We start from the raw sequence: 18,417 nt of genomic DNA on the forward strand, positions 1-18,417 counted from the left end.
TGAGACGTCTGTTCTAGCCAGGGACAGCAAAGCAGTTGACCTCTTCAAGTTTATATGAGGCCACATAGTTTTGGAATGCTCACAGCCCCCTCTTTGTGTCTTTCAGGCCTGGTTCTGAAAATTTAGCTTACATTTCGCTAGAGGCATACCCACAGATTCCAGTGTCCCTGGAATGTGTAAGGTAGTTACTAGTCTCGCAAGCTCGTCTGCTTTAGAATTCCCTGGGATATCTATGTGGCCCGGCACCCAGAACAGGTGAATTTTGAACTGTTGCAGATCTCGTGGAGAGATCTGCGACAATCGCGGGCGGTTATTGTGTTCAGAAATGCGTTCTTCAGGGATTTAATGGCTGCCTGGCTGTCTGAGATTATATCTTACCCATTCCACCACTTCCTTAATTGCAAGGATATCTGCTTGATACACACTGCAGTGGTCGGGTAACCTCTTAATATGACCAGTTCTAGATCTTTAGAGTACACCCCAAAGCCCACCTGGTGGTTTAATTTGGAACCATGCGTATATAAGTCTATATAACTTCTGTTACCAGGGATATCGTAGTACCAATCGGTTCTATCAGAAATAGTGGTACAGTAATTTTTATCAAAAAGCGGCTCCGGTAGGGTGTAATCCACACTGCCTGGAACATCGGATATTGTATCAAGGATAACACAGCGTCGTGGCCGCCACATGACCAATGGGAAAGCTCACCTTAACCTCACGGCAGTGGTCGCTGCAATTTGGGTAGCCACAATGTCCCGAAGCATAAGATGTAACATTAAATTCAGTGCATCAGATGGTGTCGTCCTCAGTGCGGCCGTGATGCACAAACAAGCCATCCTTTGGATCCGGTTAAGTATTGAACAGTAGGTGGATTTTTGAAACGCCGTCCACCAGACCACAACACCATATAGCACAATAGGTCGGACAACTGCAGTATATACCCAATGCATGACACGCGGTCAAATCCCCAAATTTTGCCAATGGCTCTCTTCCAGGTGTATAGGGCAAGAGTGACCTTTCTTGCCCTTTCCAAAATGTTGGACTTAAGGTTCAATTTGCTGTCCAGCAAATCACCTAGGTATTTTGCTCTTTCTGTAAACTACGTCTGTCTTGCTCGAATTTATACCCAGACCACTTTCGTTAGTCCACTTTGCCGTTGCACTGAGAGCTTCCTGAAGCATATACGCGACCACTTTTACGCCTTTTTCTTCCAGAGACAGTAGTATATTGTTAATGGATATATTCCAAAGTAGAGGAGACAGTACACCCTCTTGAGGAGTTACTCTGCTGACCCATCTTCCTAGTTCCACAGATCCCAAGCCTGCCATAATGCATCTTTTAGTAAGTAAGTTATTAATAAACTTTCTTACGGTAGAGTTTATGCCTAGAAACTCCAACTCCTTCATGATTGACGTCGGTTTTACATAATTGAAAGCATCTTCAATGTCAAGAAATGCTACCATTGTATATTCCTTGACAGCGAGAAAACCCTCTATGTAGCCGACTAGGTCGCGAAGGGCTGTTTCAGTAGACTTTACTATATGCATTGTGCTACTGCGACAGAAGATCTCCAGGGATTTTTGTCCTAAGACATGTTTCTATCAACCTCTCAAGAGTCTTCAGCATTATGGGATGACAAACTAATAGGACGAAAATCTTTCGACTTGGATTGGAAAGGTTTTCCTGCTTTCGGAATGAAAATGACCGACATGAAGCTCCATCCCACAGGTATATATGACATTCTGATAGTCTATCAGACACAGTTTGTAATTCAACCGGTGATACATCATCAGGGCCTGGCGACTTAAGAGAGTTGAAACTTCTTATCGCCCAAAGGATTTTCGGCTCAGACACAATTACCCTAATGGCTTCCGACGAACCTCTTCTGGCGCCACGTTGTCCGTTGGAGCATTTCCCGGGAAATGTGTATCAACGAGTAGTTCTAGTGTTTCCCCACTAGACATTGTCCATACATTCTCCGACTTCTGGATATACCTCACCGTAATAGGTCTCGAGGACAGAATCTTCCTTTGCCTAGAGGCCTCAGATGTATCCTCCATGGAGCAGCAGAATTCGACACAGGATTTGTTCTGAGCCTTCCTAATCGCGCCCTTATATTTTCTTAGCTCAGCCTTATAGATGTTCCAATCGTGTGGTGCTCTTGTGGCTTCTGCTCTGTTGAAGAGTTTTCTGCAGTCCTTCCTTAGACCAACCAGTTCTGGGTTCCACCATGGCGGTCGCTGTTTGCCCCTTGGCTTGGCATTAGGTCATGCTGACACAAGCGAGTCATTCATGGCCTTCATGATCCGCTTGACCGCTATGTCTATATCCTCCGTAGTTTCCACTTCCTTGTCTTGTCTAGAAGGGATAGTGGTGCAGAATTTGTGCCGAAATTTATCCCAAAACGCCTTTCTTCTGCTTAGCCGAGGGACCTCTACTTCAGTATTTTCTTCAAGGCTAAAACTAATATAGCGATGATCAGAGAATCAGTGGTCATCCAACACTTTCCAGTCGCATATTCTGCCACTTATATTTTCCGATACAAAGGTAATATCTAGTACCTCCTGCCTGTTCCTGGTAATGAATGACGGTTTATCTCCTTTATTACAAATCGCTAGATTGCAACTTATAATATTGGGTTGCCCAAAAAGTAGTTGCGGATTTTTCATATAGTCGGCGTTGACAAATTTTTTCACAGCTTGTGACTCTGTAATTGCATTCTTTCTTCTGTCAGTTATCAGCTGTTACTTTTAGCTTGCTTTAGAAAAAAAGTGTAAAAAAAGTATATTTGATTAAAGTTCATTCAAAGTTTTTTTTAAAAATGCATTTACTTTCTTTTAAAAAATCCACAATTACTTTTTGGGCAACCTAATATATTTAATAATCACCCCTTTTGTTGACATCCGAACTTCCCCATATCTGGTGATGTGCATTAGCATCACTTCCTACAATTAGGCTTTTCTTCCCTACCCAAGCAACTTCAACCAGCGACTTAAGGTTTGAAGGCGGCATCTCTGAATCGTGTGCCATATCGCCGGCCAGTAATGAGACATGTTTTTCAAGGCTGGCTACTACTAAATCTTCAGTGCTTAGCGACGGAAGAAGAAAAACATTTAGGCTACCCTTTGCAAGAATACAGGCTCTGTGTCTCCCATTCCCCGTATCCATGAGAAGTTTGATTCCCGGAATTCTTAGTCCACGAACCATTCCTCCACGGCCATGATTCCTGGATAAGAACCACGTCAAATCGCCCTGCCATCAGGAGGACGTTTAGTGAAGCCAGATAAATCTCCACAATTGTAAGGAGATTTATCTGTAGAAACCGGACCCTAGTCAGGATTCACAACTTCCACCACTGTTTTGTTAGCCTCGTCTTCTAACTCCACCAAGAGTTCATCCTCACAAGATTCGTTAGAACTTGTCATGATGAGCTTCCGTACGCGTCCAGGGGCAGGTGAGAAAGCTGAGGAACCACTCTTCCTCAGGACACTGGGCATTTGCGGTGTGGACAATTTCTCCTTAGATTCTTCACTAACTGCTGCTGTCGAAGTACTTTACTGAGTTCCGTGCTTCCCCGCTGGCGCACACTTTGAGCCCAGTCCAACTTTGTGACCCACCCACACAGGGCTTGTCGGATCCCGTTTCGATCCCATCCCCTCCTGTCTAGATTGTGGCATGGGGATTTTTAGTCTCCTGCAATTCGCCAGACTTTAGCGATGTGGTCGATAGTTCCTCAGGCAAGTGTTCAGCAACAACTGTTGAGTTGTCTCCTGATTCCCCAACGCCACCGCTTCTTAAGACCTTCAGTTTCAACTTGTTGAACCCGTAGGATACAATCCTTTCAGACTTGTTGAGGTTTGCGAGATGAAAATTGCCCCTATAGAGGGCGCCTTTGCATCCGTTTGGGCTAAAATTTTGTACAATGGTTTCAATCATGACTGCCATCTGAATTTATCAAATTCGATTTTATTCGGTCTGGGCATTGATATTGTTCTATACAAATCCATCTGCTGATTTTTAATCCTCTTTTTCGTATGAAATAAAGATGATGAGAAAATAACGATAGTATTGATAATATCGTTATTTATTATTAGAAATATCGAATGTTGCGATTATCGATAGTTTGCCAGCTCTAATTCTTATAAGAAAATGGAGGGTATACTAACTTCTTGATTCCGCATATGATTCATTGAAATATTGTTGTCTGTCGAAAGAACCCAAAGGAGTCGAATGAATATAGATAGGCACTTGGATATGTGGTAAAATATTTCTTCTTATTGAAAGGCAGTTGGGTTTGTAAATGGACCTAAACGATCCATGATTTGATATAGCAACCGATCTAAAATCTTGCGCATTTAGAAAGGGCTGAAATTTTGCAAGTAGTGTTTTGTTACGACTTCCAACAATCATTCTTGTTATAAAGTTTTTTCAAATTTCCAAAAATAATTTCCCCTAAACTTAAAGTCGCGTGAGTTATTTATCTTTAAAAATCACTGGTACTCATGTCTTACATACAATTTTCCTTCTCTTAGTGTATGTTCATGCAGTTTATTCGTGCTTTATGCTGTTTTTTTGTTTCATGCTTCAAGTTTACTTAGCTCCATTTTTGTGCTGTTGGATTTTCTAAGTGCCTGTTGCACTTAAACTACATAGGATTTTGTAGTACCACCAAGTACTTGAGGGCAGAGCAGGTATACAAACATGCAAGCACACGAGAATATTTGTGTCATAACAATGTATAACACGAGTACATGCTAATCCTTTTATGAAACTAATACATATGTATATAAATGTATATTCGTATACAGGGTGCTACACGAGTAGGCTATGTTAGATTAGGTGAGTTAGAAAAGAGGTTGAAGATTCTAATCCTGCCCATGCCACTATGGACATAGACCTAAACCAGTAATCGATATGTTATGCGTTATTAATCCATTGTTAACATGGGAAGCTTAGCTGAAAGCTACCGGGCGCGTCTACTGGTTGCGGATGGTGGAAAGCTCCGTTTTTGTGCGGAGTAGCTGCAAATGCGGCTGCGGGTAGTCAGCGATTTTCGAGAGGAGAGTCTCAGTAAGGAGTCAGGTGGCACTGGCTCTTAATTAAATACTGGGTGCCAATGATACTCGAGATGACAAGGCGAGTTATTGGCGCCTTCAAATAACCAATGGCCAACATCAGCGTCTGTTCCTAGGTTAGGGGCGAGCGTCGGATCTTGGAGAAAGCGGCTCGCTACAACGAGAGATACACTCGCCCTCTTGAAAACTATGAGAACTATTGTGAGACACAAAATAATAGTAAAAACGGACCCCCCCCCAACGTTGACGACCCATGCCAACGAAAAAAGGACCATGGTTTGCGGATCTGCACCTGGATGTCCGCACTCTTTATAGAGAAAGTGCAGCATACGCGTTGGCGGATGTATTGGAGAAGTACAAGGCAGATATCACCGCCTTACAGGAAGTGCGATGGACTGGGAATGGCGTCGCTACATCACCAAACGGTGACGAATTCTACTATAGCTGCCATAACAGGGGGCATGAATTCGGCTGTGGATTTATGTTTAGTCGGAGACTGAAATACCTTGTCTCCAGCTTTACTTCGATGGATGAGAGGCTAGCCACAATCCGCATAAAAGCCAAATTCTTCAACATCAGCCTTATTTGTGCCCATGCCCCGACGGAGGACAAAGAGGAGCAGACCAAGGATATTTTCTACGAGCGCCTAGAGAGAGAATATGACCTCTGCCCCGCCCATGATATTAAAATCGTTCTGGGAGATTTTAATGCGAAAATAGGGAAGGAAGACATTTTTGGTCCAACAGTCGGAAAGTTTAGCCTCCTCGAGATAACGTCCAGTAATGGGTTGAAGCTGATAGATTTCGCCGCGGCAAAAAACATGGTAGTCTGTAGCACCAGATTTCAACATAAAAATATTCACAAAGCCACAGGGCTGTCACCCGATCAAAACACGAGGAATCCAGCGTTTTAGATGTACGATCGATTCGTGGAGCGAATATAGATTCGGATCATTACCTTGTTGCAGCAAAGGTTCGCACCCGTTTGAACAAGGGCGAGGAAAGTACGATCTGACACTGCACGGAAGCTGGACATTGAAAAGCTGCAAACACAACAGATGCCAGCGGCATACTCCCTTCGACTAACCCAATTGCTTGATGAAAGCGCTCTTTGTTCCGATGATATAATGGCGCAGTGGCAAATCATTGCCCACTCCATGGAAAATGCCGCGAAATCCGTACTTGGGTACCGGAAGCCTGCTCCAAGAAACCCATGGTAGACCAAGAGTGTCGAGATGCTACTGAAGCCAAGAATGCGGCCTATAGAGCAACCCTGCAATCAGTAGCAACGCGCCAGAGGAAGGAGAGATATCGAAAAGGAGAGAGGAGAAACGTCTATTCAGCAGAAAAAACAGGAAATGGAAAGACGTGGGTGTGAGCGAATTGAGATGTACAGGAGTCAGAATGAAGTCCGGAAATTCTATCAAAGAATTAAACATCAAATCGATGGTTTTGGTGCAGGCACATTCTCCTGAAGAGACAAAGAATGAAACCTGGTAACTGACACAGATAACATGCTGAGGATATGGAAATAACATTTTACCCAACTGCTAGTGTCCGACGTTGGCGGCGAAGAGAAGATCAATGATGATGGTATAGAATGTTTACCTCCTAGACAGAATGCGGTCCAGGTAGCAGTGACCCGGCTAAAGAACATCAAGGCAGTAGGAGCCGACGGGTTACCCGCTGAACTATTTAAGACCGGAGGCGACACGACGATAAGGCATATGCATCAGCTTATCTGCGCAATCTGGCTAGAAGAACGCGTTCTCGATTATTGGAACTTCAACATACTATGTCCAGTACACAAGAAAGGAGATAAGACGGAATGTGCCAACCACACTCTCGCGAGCGTACTGTGTGAAAGATTAAAACCTAAAGTCAATGAGATAATTGGGTACTACACATTCGGCTTGGACCTGGTAAATCCAACCTAGAACAGATATTCACACTGTGCCAAATCCTGGAAAAGACCCCGAAAAGGACAAACCAACACCTACCATCTCTTTGTTGACTACAAAGCCGCTTTCGGTAGCCCTATACGTTCAAAGGGATTTCAAGGCATGTCTGCGTTTGGTATCCCCTTATAAGACTGCAGGGTGACGCTTGCTGATACACCATCCTCAGTAAGAATGGGAAAGAATCTCGCCGAACCATTTAATACAAAACGAGGTTTCAGACAAGCAGCGGCCTATCGTGTGAACTCTTGAATATCCTGCTGGAGAAGATTATACGAGATGCAGATGTGTATATATATGGCACACTACTCACAAGACATCAAATGCTACTCGCGTATGCCGACGACATTGATATCGTAGGTTGGCTACTGAAAGTAGTAACTACAGTCATTGAAAGAATCGAAAGGGAATCAGTGAAAATGGGTCTGGCTGTAAATGGAGATAAGACGAAGTGCATGAATTCAACTTCCAAAACGCCTTGTACAATCGAGCAGATAAAGAAAATGGAGAAAGTTGGGAACTGGAACTTTCAGTAACTTTAACTACCTCGGCACCGCCGTAACCGAAACGTATGACATCAGTTATGAGATAAAGCGAAGAATAATACTGACAAACTGATGCTACTTTGGACAAGGTCACCTCTCGATAGACGAAGATTACACTATGCAAGACACTGAGACTACCCGTGTTGTTATATGGCAGTGCTTGGAGTATTTGAGAGAGGCAGTGCTTGGAGTATTTGAGAGAAAGATTCTTCGTAAAATATATGGACAAGTTGGCGTTAATGGAGAATATAGTCGACGTATGAACCACGAGCTGTATGACGACGACAGCATAGTTACACGCATCAAAATACAACGGATGCAAGGGCTAGGTCATGTTGTCAGAATGAATGAAGAAGCTCCAGCAAAGAAGTCTTTTGAAGGCAAACACGGTGGTACACGCAAACCGGGAAGACCAAAAGCCCGATGGAAAGATCAAGTGGTGGTGTCAGAGATTTTAAAATGAGCGCAAAAGATCGAGACGCTTGGAACTCCATTTTACGTTCGGCTAATGGAACAACTATTCTGTCATAGCCAATTAATCCGAAAAGTGTCTTCTCTTGATCCGAAAAGTGTCTTCAAAGAGATCTATGTCAGGAATTCATAAAATCTTGCATCATTTTCCACAGTTTCAATGATGAGGCTATAAAATCGCACTTGGTTCAGTTTTTTGCAGATAAAGACCAGAAGTTCTGTGAGCGTGAAATACTAAATTTGCCAGGAAGATGGCAAAAGGTTATCGAACAAAATGGCAATTATATATTTGATTAAAGTTCATCCTAAGTTTTTTTTAAAAATGCATTTACTTTCTTTTAAAAAATCCGCAATAACTTTTTAGGCAACCCAATATTACAAAACGAGGGAAAATTTTTTCGACGATTTAAACTTAAACCCCGTTTACACTGCTCATTTATCTCGTCAGCTGATTTTATAAAGGGAAAACAGACGATCGAGTCATTAAATCCGTATTTCAAGAGCGGTGTAAACGGGGTTTAAATTAATTTTCTCAACATTCTGGTTAATGATGGAACAACACCATATCAAATATCTCCCTCGGTTGGCCATGCAGTAACCCATTCTTTTGAGCCAACTTTTTAGCTCATTTTAAATGTATGAGTCGAGTTCGAGTTCCGGTCGAAAAGTAGTCTCATGCAGTCAAATATCAATCGCTAGTTGAGTCACCCTTTATATAAAAGCCAGCCGTTTATATAGACTAGAGCGGCAAACTATTTCAATTAGAAATTTCAAACTCTTTTGAATGAATTCAGTTTTTGATATTTTTCGTTCTCTTTTCGGAGGGTGGTTATCCACTTTTCAAGTATCTTCAGCCTTCAACAATAACTCAACGATACTTCGCTTCTTCTGTGTTCATTCATACAATGCCTGGCAGCAATCTCTCTCCACATGATGACAGATGTCGGATTTGTGTATAAAACATGAATAAATTTCATTTTCTACTTACTGACGCTCTTTGAATGGCATGAATACCCAGTTACTTGCTCGCATTTACTTTGTATAGGAATTTGTTTTAATTTGCTCTTGGGGTTTCTTATCTCGAGTAGACTTTTTTCTGAATTTTTTTTTTTCAAGTTATGAATGAGTTTGTATGTTAAGTAGTATGCTTGCAGCATGCATTTAATTCATTTATTCATTCATAATTTCTATCTCAATGAAAGTGTTAATCAAGAGGCGGGCCATAAACGAGGATGGTTCGATATGTTTAGTTTGGTTTAGGTTTTGGTGAGTGGTTGGAAACTGTTAACTACATAAACTCAGAAAAGCGTTCTTTTTCGATGATGTATGAATAGTGGTCTGTCTACACGCTCTCGAACATTCAGCAAGTTTTCACTCAAGACCAATGAGTTTGCATATACCATATCATTTCAATTTCTTATGGGAACAACCATTTTTATACCCTACACCAACGGATGGGATATATTTATTTTGTCATTCCGTTTCCGATCTATTTCCGACCCTTTAATGTATATATATTATTGATCGTTGTAAAAATCTAAGAGGATCTAGTCATGTCCCTCCGGCTCTCTGTTGAAATGACGCTACAGTCTGTAACAAATAACAAGTAAAAACGTGCTTAGTTCTGCCGGTCCGAATCTTATATGCCCTCCACCATGGATCGCATTTGTCAAGTTCTATGCGCGGTATCTCTTTTTGGGCAAACAAAGAATATTGAATAAGAACTGTTTTGCTGTTTTGGAGCTATATCAAGTTATAGTCCGATTCGGACCATAAATGAATGCTGAACATTGTAGAAGTCATTGTGTAATATTTCAGTTCATTCGGATAAGAAGATAAGATAAGAATTGAGCCTTGTAAGGGCTCAAGAAGCAAAATCGGGAGATTGGTTTATATGAGAGGTGTATCATGCTATTGATCGATTCAGACCATATTAGACACGTATGTTGAAGGTCATGAGAGAAGCCGTTGTACAAAATGTCTGCCAAATCGTATGATAATTGCGCCCTCTAGAGGCTCAAGAAGTCAAGATCCAAGATCGGTTTATATCGCAGCTATATCAAGTTATTAACCGATTTGCGACATACTTAGCACATACTTGGAAGTCATAAGAAAACACCTCATGCAAAATTTCACCCAAAATCGGATGAGAATTGCGCTCTCTATTGGCTCTAGAAATCAAGATCCAAGGTTGGTTTATATGGCAGCTATATCAGGTTATGAACCGATTTGAATCAAACTTAACACAGCTGTTGGAAGTGATACAAAAACACTACGGGCAAAATTTCAATCAAATCGTGAACTGTGCCCTATAGAGGCTCAAGAAGTCAAGACCCAAGATCGGTTTATATGGCACACACTAATAAGAAGTATTTGTGCAAAATTGCAAGCGGCTAGCTTTACTCCTTCAAAAGTTAGCGAGCTTTCGACAGACAGACGGACAAACGGACGGAAATGTCATGACGATCAAGAATATATGTACTTTATGGGGTCTTAGTTGAATATTTCGAGGAGTGACAAACAGAATGACGAAACTAGTATACCCCATCCTATGGTGGAGGGTATAAAAACCTGCTAAGTTCTGCCGGGCCGAATCCTATATACCCTTCACCATGGATCGTATTTGTCAAGTTCGTTGAACGGATTCTCTTTATAGGCTGGAACAATAAAAGGATAATGGGAGGTCATAACAAGAAATTCCCATGGGTTTTTTATATGCTAGGATAAGAATCGCGTCCCCTAAACCTCAAGCAGTATATTCGGGAGATCGGTTTATATGGAACCTATATCAGGTTAAGGACCGATTGGAGCCAAACTTTGTACATCTGTTGGATGTCATAGGAAAAGTCAACGTGCAAAATTTCAGTCAAATCGGATAAGAGTTGCGGCCTCTAGTGGCTAAAGAAGTTTATTCGGGAGATCGGTTTATAGGGTTTTGGACCGATTGAAACCATACTTGGTGCATCGGTTGGAGGTCGTAGGAAAGTCATCGTGCCATATTTCAGCCAAATCGTATAAGAATTGCGCCCTCCAGCGAACTCATTTTTCTGGGTGTAGGGAAGTCATGTAAAAACTTCTCGTATCATTGAGCTTGAACCTGAATTGGACTTGGAGAATATTGCCCCCTGTTCTTTAATGAACATCTCCCCATAGAGGTGTCCCACTGCGCACCGCCGTTTGGACTCTGCTATAAAAAGGAGGTCCCGCATCATTGACCTTGAGCCTGAATTGGACAGTACTTATTAATATGTGAGAATTTTGCCCCCTGTTCTTGATTGAATAGTGTGTGGTAAAATTTTAAAAGTTAAGTGGAAGGAGATGCCTCTAATAGCCTGTATTGCTAACCGCTTCACAAGGACCCCTTAAGTCCATTGTGTATCTTTGCAACGCTAAGAGAAAGAAAAATTGCTCATTCGGTTTAGCTATGTCCGTCTGACTGTTTTTTTGTTAGATGATGATATATAATTTAACCTCCTAGTTAGAATGAGGTCCAAGTACCAGTGACCCGACTGAAAAAACAACAAGGCAGCAGTAGCCGATGGGTTGCCCGCTAACCTATTTAAGACCGGAGTCGTCACGATGATAAGGGGTATGCATCAGCTCTTCTACTCGATCTGACTAGAAAAACGCATTCCCGATGATTGGAACCTCAGCACATCATGTCCCGTTCACACGACGGAATGTGCCAACATTGCCATACAAAATACTCTCGAACATACTGTTTTAAAGATTAAAACCTAAAGTCAATGAGATTTTTGGGCCCTATCAATGGGTCTTTAGACTTGGTAAATTCACCACACACCAGATATTCACACCACGCTAAATTCTGTAAAAGACCCTAGACATCGCGCAATGGATGTCAGAGATTCTAGAAGGGGCGCAGAAGTTCGATTCCTGATTCAAGTTAGCAACAATATGTCCGTCCTGATTTTGTATAAAGGCTTACGCCACTTACTAACCCGGGACCCAGCACATTCTGGAAGTTTTCGCTATGAACCAGAGAATCCTGCATGGACCAAAGCCCAAAACATTTAGTCCAACTATCCATATAAAGTGTAACAGGGTCTGCTTCCGCGAAATCATCAAAATTCTTCAATATTGCAAAGGCTTTTTCCTGAAATACGTTCAGAAGACTTAAAGCCTCCCTAAATCTTAAGAACTCAATACAGAAACCTATTCTGTTGGGCCGATCCTGCTTTGAACCAGCTTCGACTCCCTAATTCGTAGGAACTCAATACAAAAAACCTCTTACGTTGCCCCGATCCTGCTTTGACCTAGCCGCATAAATCGTAATTGGGCAATAACACACATCCGCATATAATTTCCTATGCCCGCAGACATACTTCACATTTAGTTTTCGGGTATGACGGGTTTATTTCGCCTCTTTGTGAATATGACATCCTGGTCATTTATCCCCATCTTACTGCATATGCACTTTCGAGTACAATCTGGTCGATACCTCGTTCTCCCCCTCAACCTCAGACACAGCATACTGTGAGTCATTACCCATGCTTTCTTTACTACCTCCTATTCCCGCATAGTGCCACATTCATGCAGTGAGTGAACCACGTCTCGTTGATTAGCCCAACCAGCGTTCTGACTTTGTCCCTCAGACACAGCAGCCACTGAGCTAGCCATTGACCAAGCGTTCATTACAACCGATGATTGCGGCGTTCCAGTGACATAGTGCCACGCTTAGGTCTTGAATGAATCCCGTGTTCACGGCGTGTGCGTATCACGTCTCAGTGATTAGCCCATCCAGCGTTCGGCCCTTGTTCCTCAGACACCCCAGCCACTAAGCAAACCATTGACCAAGCGTTCGTTGAAGCCGTCGTCTTCCGCGTCCCAGTGACATAGTGTCACGTTTAGGTCGGTGGTTAGCCCAACCAGCGTACTGCTCCTGTCCCGCTGATACTAGAGCCACTGAAGTGTTGACCACCCGTTCACACGATCCGCCTGCCACGCGTCCCGGTGATCAATTGCCTCGATCTTGTCATTATAATGGAACCCCTTTTTCGGGTGTCAACTTAGTCATTATGGGGTTTATGCTCCAGCACAACCGCTACGGTGTCCTCCGTCTTCATCGATCTCGATACCTAAGTGATCATCGGCCGAATTGCAGAGGTATCTCTCAATTTCTACCATAAGATTAGAGTAACTCTAGTGACAATCCTCCTAATCGACCATTCGGTTAGAGATGCATTGCTAATTCTAACTTTTAGCTTTGTACACCATGAAAGGAAGGATCGTCCTTCTCTTCTATCAACCAACTCGCAGGGGATGTCCCCTAGGAATGCAGTGCGTTGCGTTGGCGAATGGAAATCAGGAATTGGAGCGGGGGAAAGGTGTTTTTTTGACATTTGTCTTAAATCTCTGGATGTCATGGTGGATGGGAAAAACATTAGCCGGAAGTCGATTCCATAATCGAACGGTTCGGGCGAAATAAGAATTCTATCTGTAATGCATTGTCCGGTCCGCTGGCCAATCAATTACAAACGGGAGTGAGTTCCTGCAATGTCTAGTATCCCTGACAAACACCCTTGCATCAGGAATAAGAAAACGAATATCGAATGACCACACACCATGAAAGTAGCTATAAAACAGCGCCAAACAATCCTTATTAAGACCATGTTCAAGGAAGGCAATATAGTTGGATGCCCCCAATCAACACCATAGCTCTCCTCTGTACACGGTCCAGTAGCGCTAGGGATGATTTTGAAGCTCTAGCCCATACATGTGAGTTGTACTCCATTTTCGGCCTTATGAAAGTGGTGTAGATGTTAAGAAGGTCAAAAGGAGTGAAGTAATTCCTAGACCCTTTAAGGAAGCCTAAGCACTTGAATGCTTCTTTCGACACTTCCCGCCCGCCCCTTTTCCTTAATCTTTCGAAGACTCGGCCTATGGTCGAATGAATACGAATGACAGAGATTACTGTCATCCGCAAATAAGTAGATCGGATTCGTTGTCTAACTCAACAGATCATTGATGAAAATAAGAAAAAGAGAGGGAGAAAGGACAGCGCCCTGGGGTACTTCTGCGGTCAATTTATGCTCATTGGTTGGCAACCCTTCTATAACGACTCGTATAGTGCGATCTCTGAGAAAGCTCGAAATAAATCGAACGAAGCCATTACCGACACCAAATCCGACTAGCTTTGATAGACCCTATCAAATGCCTTGGAGATATCCAGAACCACAACCTTACTCTCACCAAATTAGTGGATTGAGCGACTCTTACGTTCCAACAGAAATGCCATGAGGTCGCCCGTAGAGCGATTTCTGTGGAACCCATACTGTTGATCGCTAAGAAGGCCATTAGACTCTAAATACCTCACAAGATGGTGATTAACCATGCTCTCCATAACCTTAGAGAGAGCGGAGCATATCGCAATTGGCCGATAATTCGCAGGGTTGTTCGCCTCATCCTTCTTGGGTATTGGCTGAACGTTCGCAGCTTTCCAAAGCGCCGCAAAGACTCCCGCACGGTAGGCAAGGTTGAAAAGGTTGTGTAATGGACAAGCAAGCGTCTAAGAACACTTGTGCAAGACAAGAGTTGATATGCCATTAGGGCCCGGGGATTTATTTACGTCGAGATTCTCAAGAATCCTCTAAACTCCACGGGGTCAAAAAAATATCTGGGGCATACATTTTTCGATAAGGGGAGTGGTTGATGTTGTTGTAACCACATTTTCATATGGAGAGAGCGATTCTCGTTACTCCACGGGGTCGAAAAAATATCTGGGCCATACATTTTTCGATAAGGGGAGTAGTTGATGTTGTTGTAAGCACATTTTCATGTGGAGGGAGCGATCCTTGTCAAGCTCGTTCCGGTCCAAAGAAGCGATCGCCGTGGGAACAGGGTGGCCTTTGGTTGTTTAAAGGCGCCAATAACTCGCCTTGTCATATCGAGCATTATAGGCACTAAGTGTTTGTGCAAGAGCCGGTGCCACCCGACCTCTCACTGAGACTCTCCACTCGATACCGCTGATTTTCCGCAACGGCTGTTACAGCTACTCCGGATGGAGCATTCCACTATCCGCAACCTCTGGACCTGGTAGCTCGCAGCTAAGCTTCTCGTGACAACAATAGACAACACACAGATAGAACCTCAATGTTCCAGCGTGGGTGGTGCTCACAGCTACCTCGTGCCGGGGGGAGTGGTTGATAATCCGATATAGCCCATTTTTGAACTTTGTACTAAGCTATAGCACTCAAATTTGGTAAATATTTCTTATGAAAATTTTAAATTTTTTAAAATTCTTTAAAAAAAAGCATATTTTTTCGAAATGTTCTATTAAAGTAAAATGGAAATTTATTTTGTCTTTATTTAATAAAAATCTTATACGTTTTTTATTTCTCTTGCTTCAGAAACTATTGAGTTGCCCAAAAAGTAATTGCGGATTTTCCATATAGTCGGCGTTGACAAATTTTTTCACAGCTTGTGACTCTGTAATTGCATTATTTCTTCTGTCAGTTATCAGCTGTTACTTTTAGCTTGCTTTAGAAAAATAGTGTAAAAAAAGTATATTTGATTAAAGTTCATTCTAAGTTTTATTAAAAATGCATTTACTTTCTTTTAAAAAACCCGCAATTACTTTTTGGGCAACCCACTGTATGTACGATTTTATGGTTTTCCTTGTTATAATGGTTTTTAATAAACCTCAAAATTCATCATCCTTAAACTTTATTTTGATTTGTAATTTATTTCCTTTACCTCCTTCTTCTAACTTTATGACCCAACTAATACAAAGTTTTTTTTTTATTTCTTTATTTTGCAGCGTTTGGAATTCGACCGTGAAGGACTAACAAAATTGAAGAAAGCAGTCAAGGCCATACACAATTCGGGAAATAGTAAGTTTGTTTTTTTTTTTGTCTCTATCACCCACTTGCATTTAACCTTTCATAGAGCCCTTACTTCCCATCCCTCTGCCTCCCACCCACATGCATGCCAAGGGTGTTGGAAGCGCACAGAGTAAACACTTTCAGGGTAACATGCACATGTGGAACATGCTATAACTACATGTAATTGCATTAAAATACACCATGCTGTGTGTTTGTCGGCCTATCTGTGTGGTGCTGGAAAGAGTTTTTCCACAAACACTTTAACATGTCAGAGATACAAACATAGATATAGTAACTTGAGCAATTTTCTCGAACAACAAAAAGAGGAAAAACAAAAAAAAAACGCCATAAAACTCACGTGCAAAACACACAAAGTTTACATTGGTTCTCCTACAACCACTTGATACACTCAACGCTAGAGCATGCCCTTGGCATACCCTATAGTGGTTGATGGAGGTATACTTGTATGGTTAAGTGATGAATCACAACTTTATGGACATCTTTAGACTTTTCTTTAAACCTTTTCGAGAAGGATGTTGAGGAGATCATACAACAGGCTTTCTTCACAGGATTACTTGAAAAAAAAACTTGTCGCCTGTCAGTTAAGTCCATACTCCATATTTTACAAGGCAAACCAAACCTACACATGGCCTAGAACATACCAGACGAAATCGACCTCGTCGCTATTTTTGTTAAGATAACGGGTTGTGTTTCTTGGGTCCCTTCCAGGATTTGACGTATCGTATTTGTCTAGTTTCTGTATGATTTGCGATTTTGTTATTATTGGGTTGCCCAAAAAGTAATTGCGGATTTTTTAAAAGAAAGTAAATGCATTTTTAATAAAACTTAGAATGAACTTTAATCAAATATAATTTTTTACACTTTTTTCTAAAGCAAGCTAAAAGTAACAGCTGATAACTGACAGAAGAAAGTATGCAATTACAGAGTCACAAGCTGTGAAAAAATTTGTCAACGCCGACTATATGAAAAATCCGCAATTACTTTTTGGGCAACCCAATATTATCCGCTTAAATCCGCTTTTAATGAGATTAAAACCCTAAGTTGAAAGATCGGTCTATGTAAATTGCAAATTTTGCCCATGAACATTGCACTAAGGAACAGGGGCAAACTTCTCACATAATAATGAGTGCAGTCCGATTAAAGTTTAAGCTAACTGACAAAGGGGCCTCCTTTTTATAGCCGAGTCCGAACGGCATGCCGCAGAGCGACACCTCGTTGGGGAGAAGTTTCTACATGGCATAGTACCTCACAAATGTTGGGAGCATTAGGAGGGAATAACCACCGCTGAAAACGTTTACTGATGGTCTCGCCAGGATTCGAACCCAGGCGTTCAGCGTCTTGGGCGGACATGCAAATCTCTGCGCTACGGGGGCCTCCCGATCGGTCTATATGAAAGCTATATCTATATAGTCTCTGATTCATATTTGGGTCGGGTGTCTTAAAACAACTCACTGCTTAAAATTTCAACGAAGTTGGGAATTAATGCAAATTTTATGGGTTCCAGACCCTTAAAAGGCAGATCGGTCTATATGGCAGTTATATCTAAATATAGTCCGATCTGAACCATATTTGGGTCGGATGTCGGGAGGCTTAAAACAACCCACTGTTTCAAATTTCAGCGAAATCGAGTCATAAGTAAAGCTTTTATGGGCTTCAGACCTTTAATCGGCATATCGGTCTATATGACAGCTATATATAAATATAGTCCGATTTGAACCATGTTTGGGTCGGATGTCGAGAGGCTTAAAATAACTCACTGTTTTAAATTTCAGCAAAATCGGGTAAAAAATGCAGTATTTATGGCCTTCAGACTCTTTCTCGGCAGATCGGTCTATAAGGCAGCTATATCTAAATATAGTCCGATCTGAACCATATTTAGGTCGCGTGTCAGGAGGCTAAAAATAACTTACTATTCAAAATTTCAGCGAAATCGGGTAATAAATAAAGCTTTTATAGGTTTCAGACCCTAAATTGCCAGATCGGTATATATGGCAGCTGTACCTAAATATAGTCCGATCTGAACCATATTTGGGTCGGATGTCGGGAGGCTTAGAACACCTCACTATTTCAAATTTCAGCGAAATCGGATAATAAATGCACTTTTTATGGGTTCCAGACCCTTAATCGGCAGATCGGTCTATAAGGCAGCTATATCTAAATATGGTCCGATCTGAACCGTATTTGGATGGGATGTTGGGGGGCTTAAAACAACTCACTATTTAAAATTTTAGCGAAATCGGATCACAAATGCAGCTTTTATGGGTTTCATACCCTAAATTGCCAGATCGGTCTATATGGCAGGTATATCTACATATAGTCCAATCTGAACCATATTTGGATCGGTTGTAAGGAGGCTTCGAACAACTCACTGTTTCAAAATTCAGCGAAATCGGATAATACAATAAATGCAGCTTTTATGGGTTCCAAACCCTTAGTCGGCAGATCGGTCTATAAGACAGCTATATCTAAATATAGTCCGATCTGAATCATATTTGGGTCTGATGTCG

General features: G+C 41.9%; 1 protein-coding gene across 5 annotated transcripts in view; it reads left to right on the forward strand.

The window, feature by feature from the left end:
* LOC106092283 (arfGAP with SH3 domain, ANK repeat and PH domain-containing protein) overlaps positions 1-18,417 on the forward strand; it is a 143,369-nt gene that overhangs the window by 74,965 nt on the left and 49,987 nt on the right. For all 5 annotated transcript variants that reach the window (XM_059370569.1, XM_059370568.1, XM_059370565.1 and 2 more), the window contains one exon: positions 15,826-15,898. In XM_059370569.1, coding sequence (XP_059226552.1) covers positions 15,826-15,898 — 73 coding nt within the window. The remainder of the gene's footprint in view (positions 1-15,825; positions 15,899-18,417) is intronic.

The sequence above is a fragment of the Stomoxys calcitrans genome, chromosome 5 (genome assembly GCF_963082655.1).
Source record: "Stomoxys calcitrans chromosome 5, idStoCalc2.1, whole genome shotgun sequence".
Lineage (NCBI taxonomy): Eukaryota > Metazoa > Arthropoda > Insecta > Diptera > Muscidae > Stomoxys > Stomoxys calcitrans.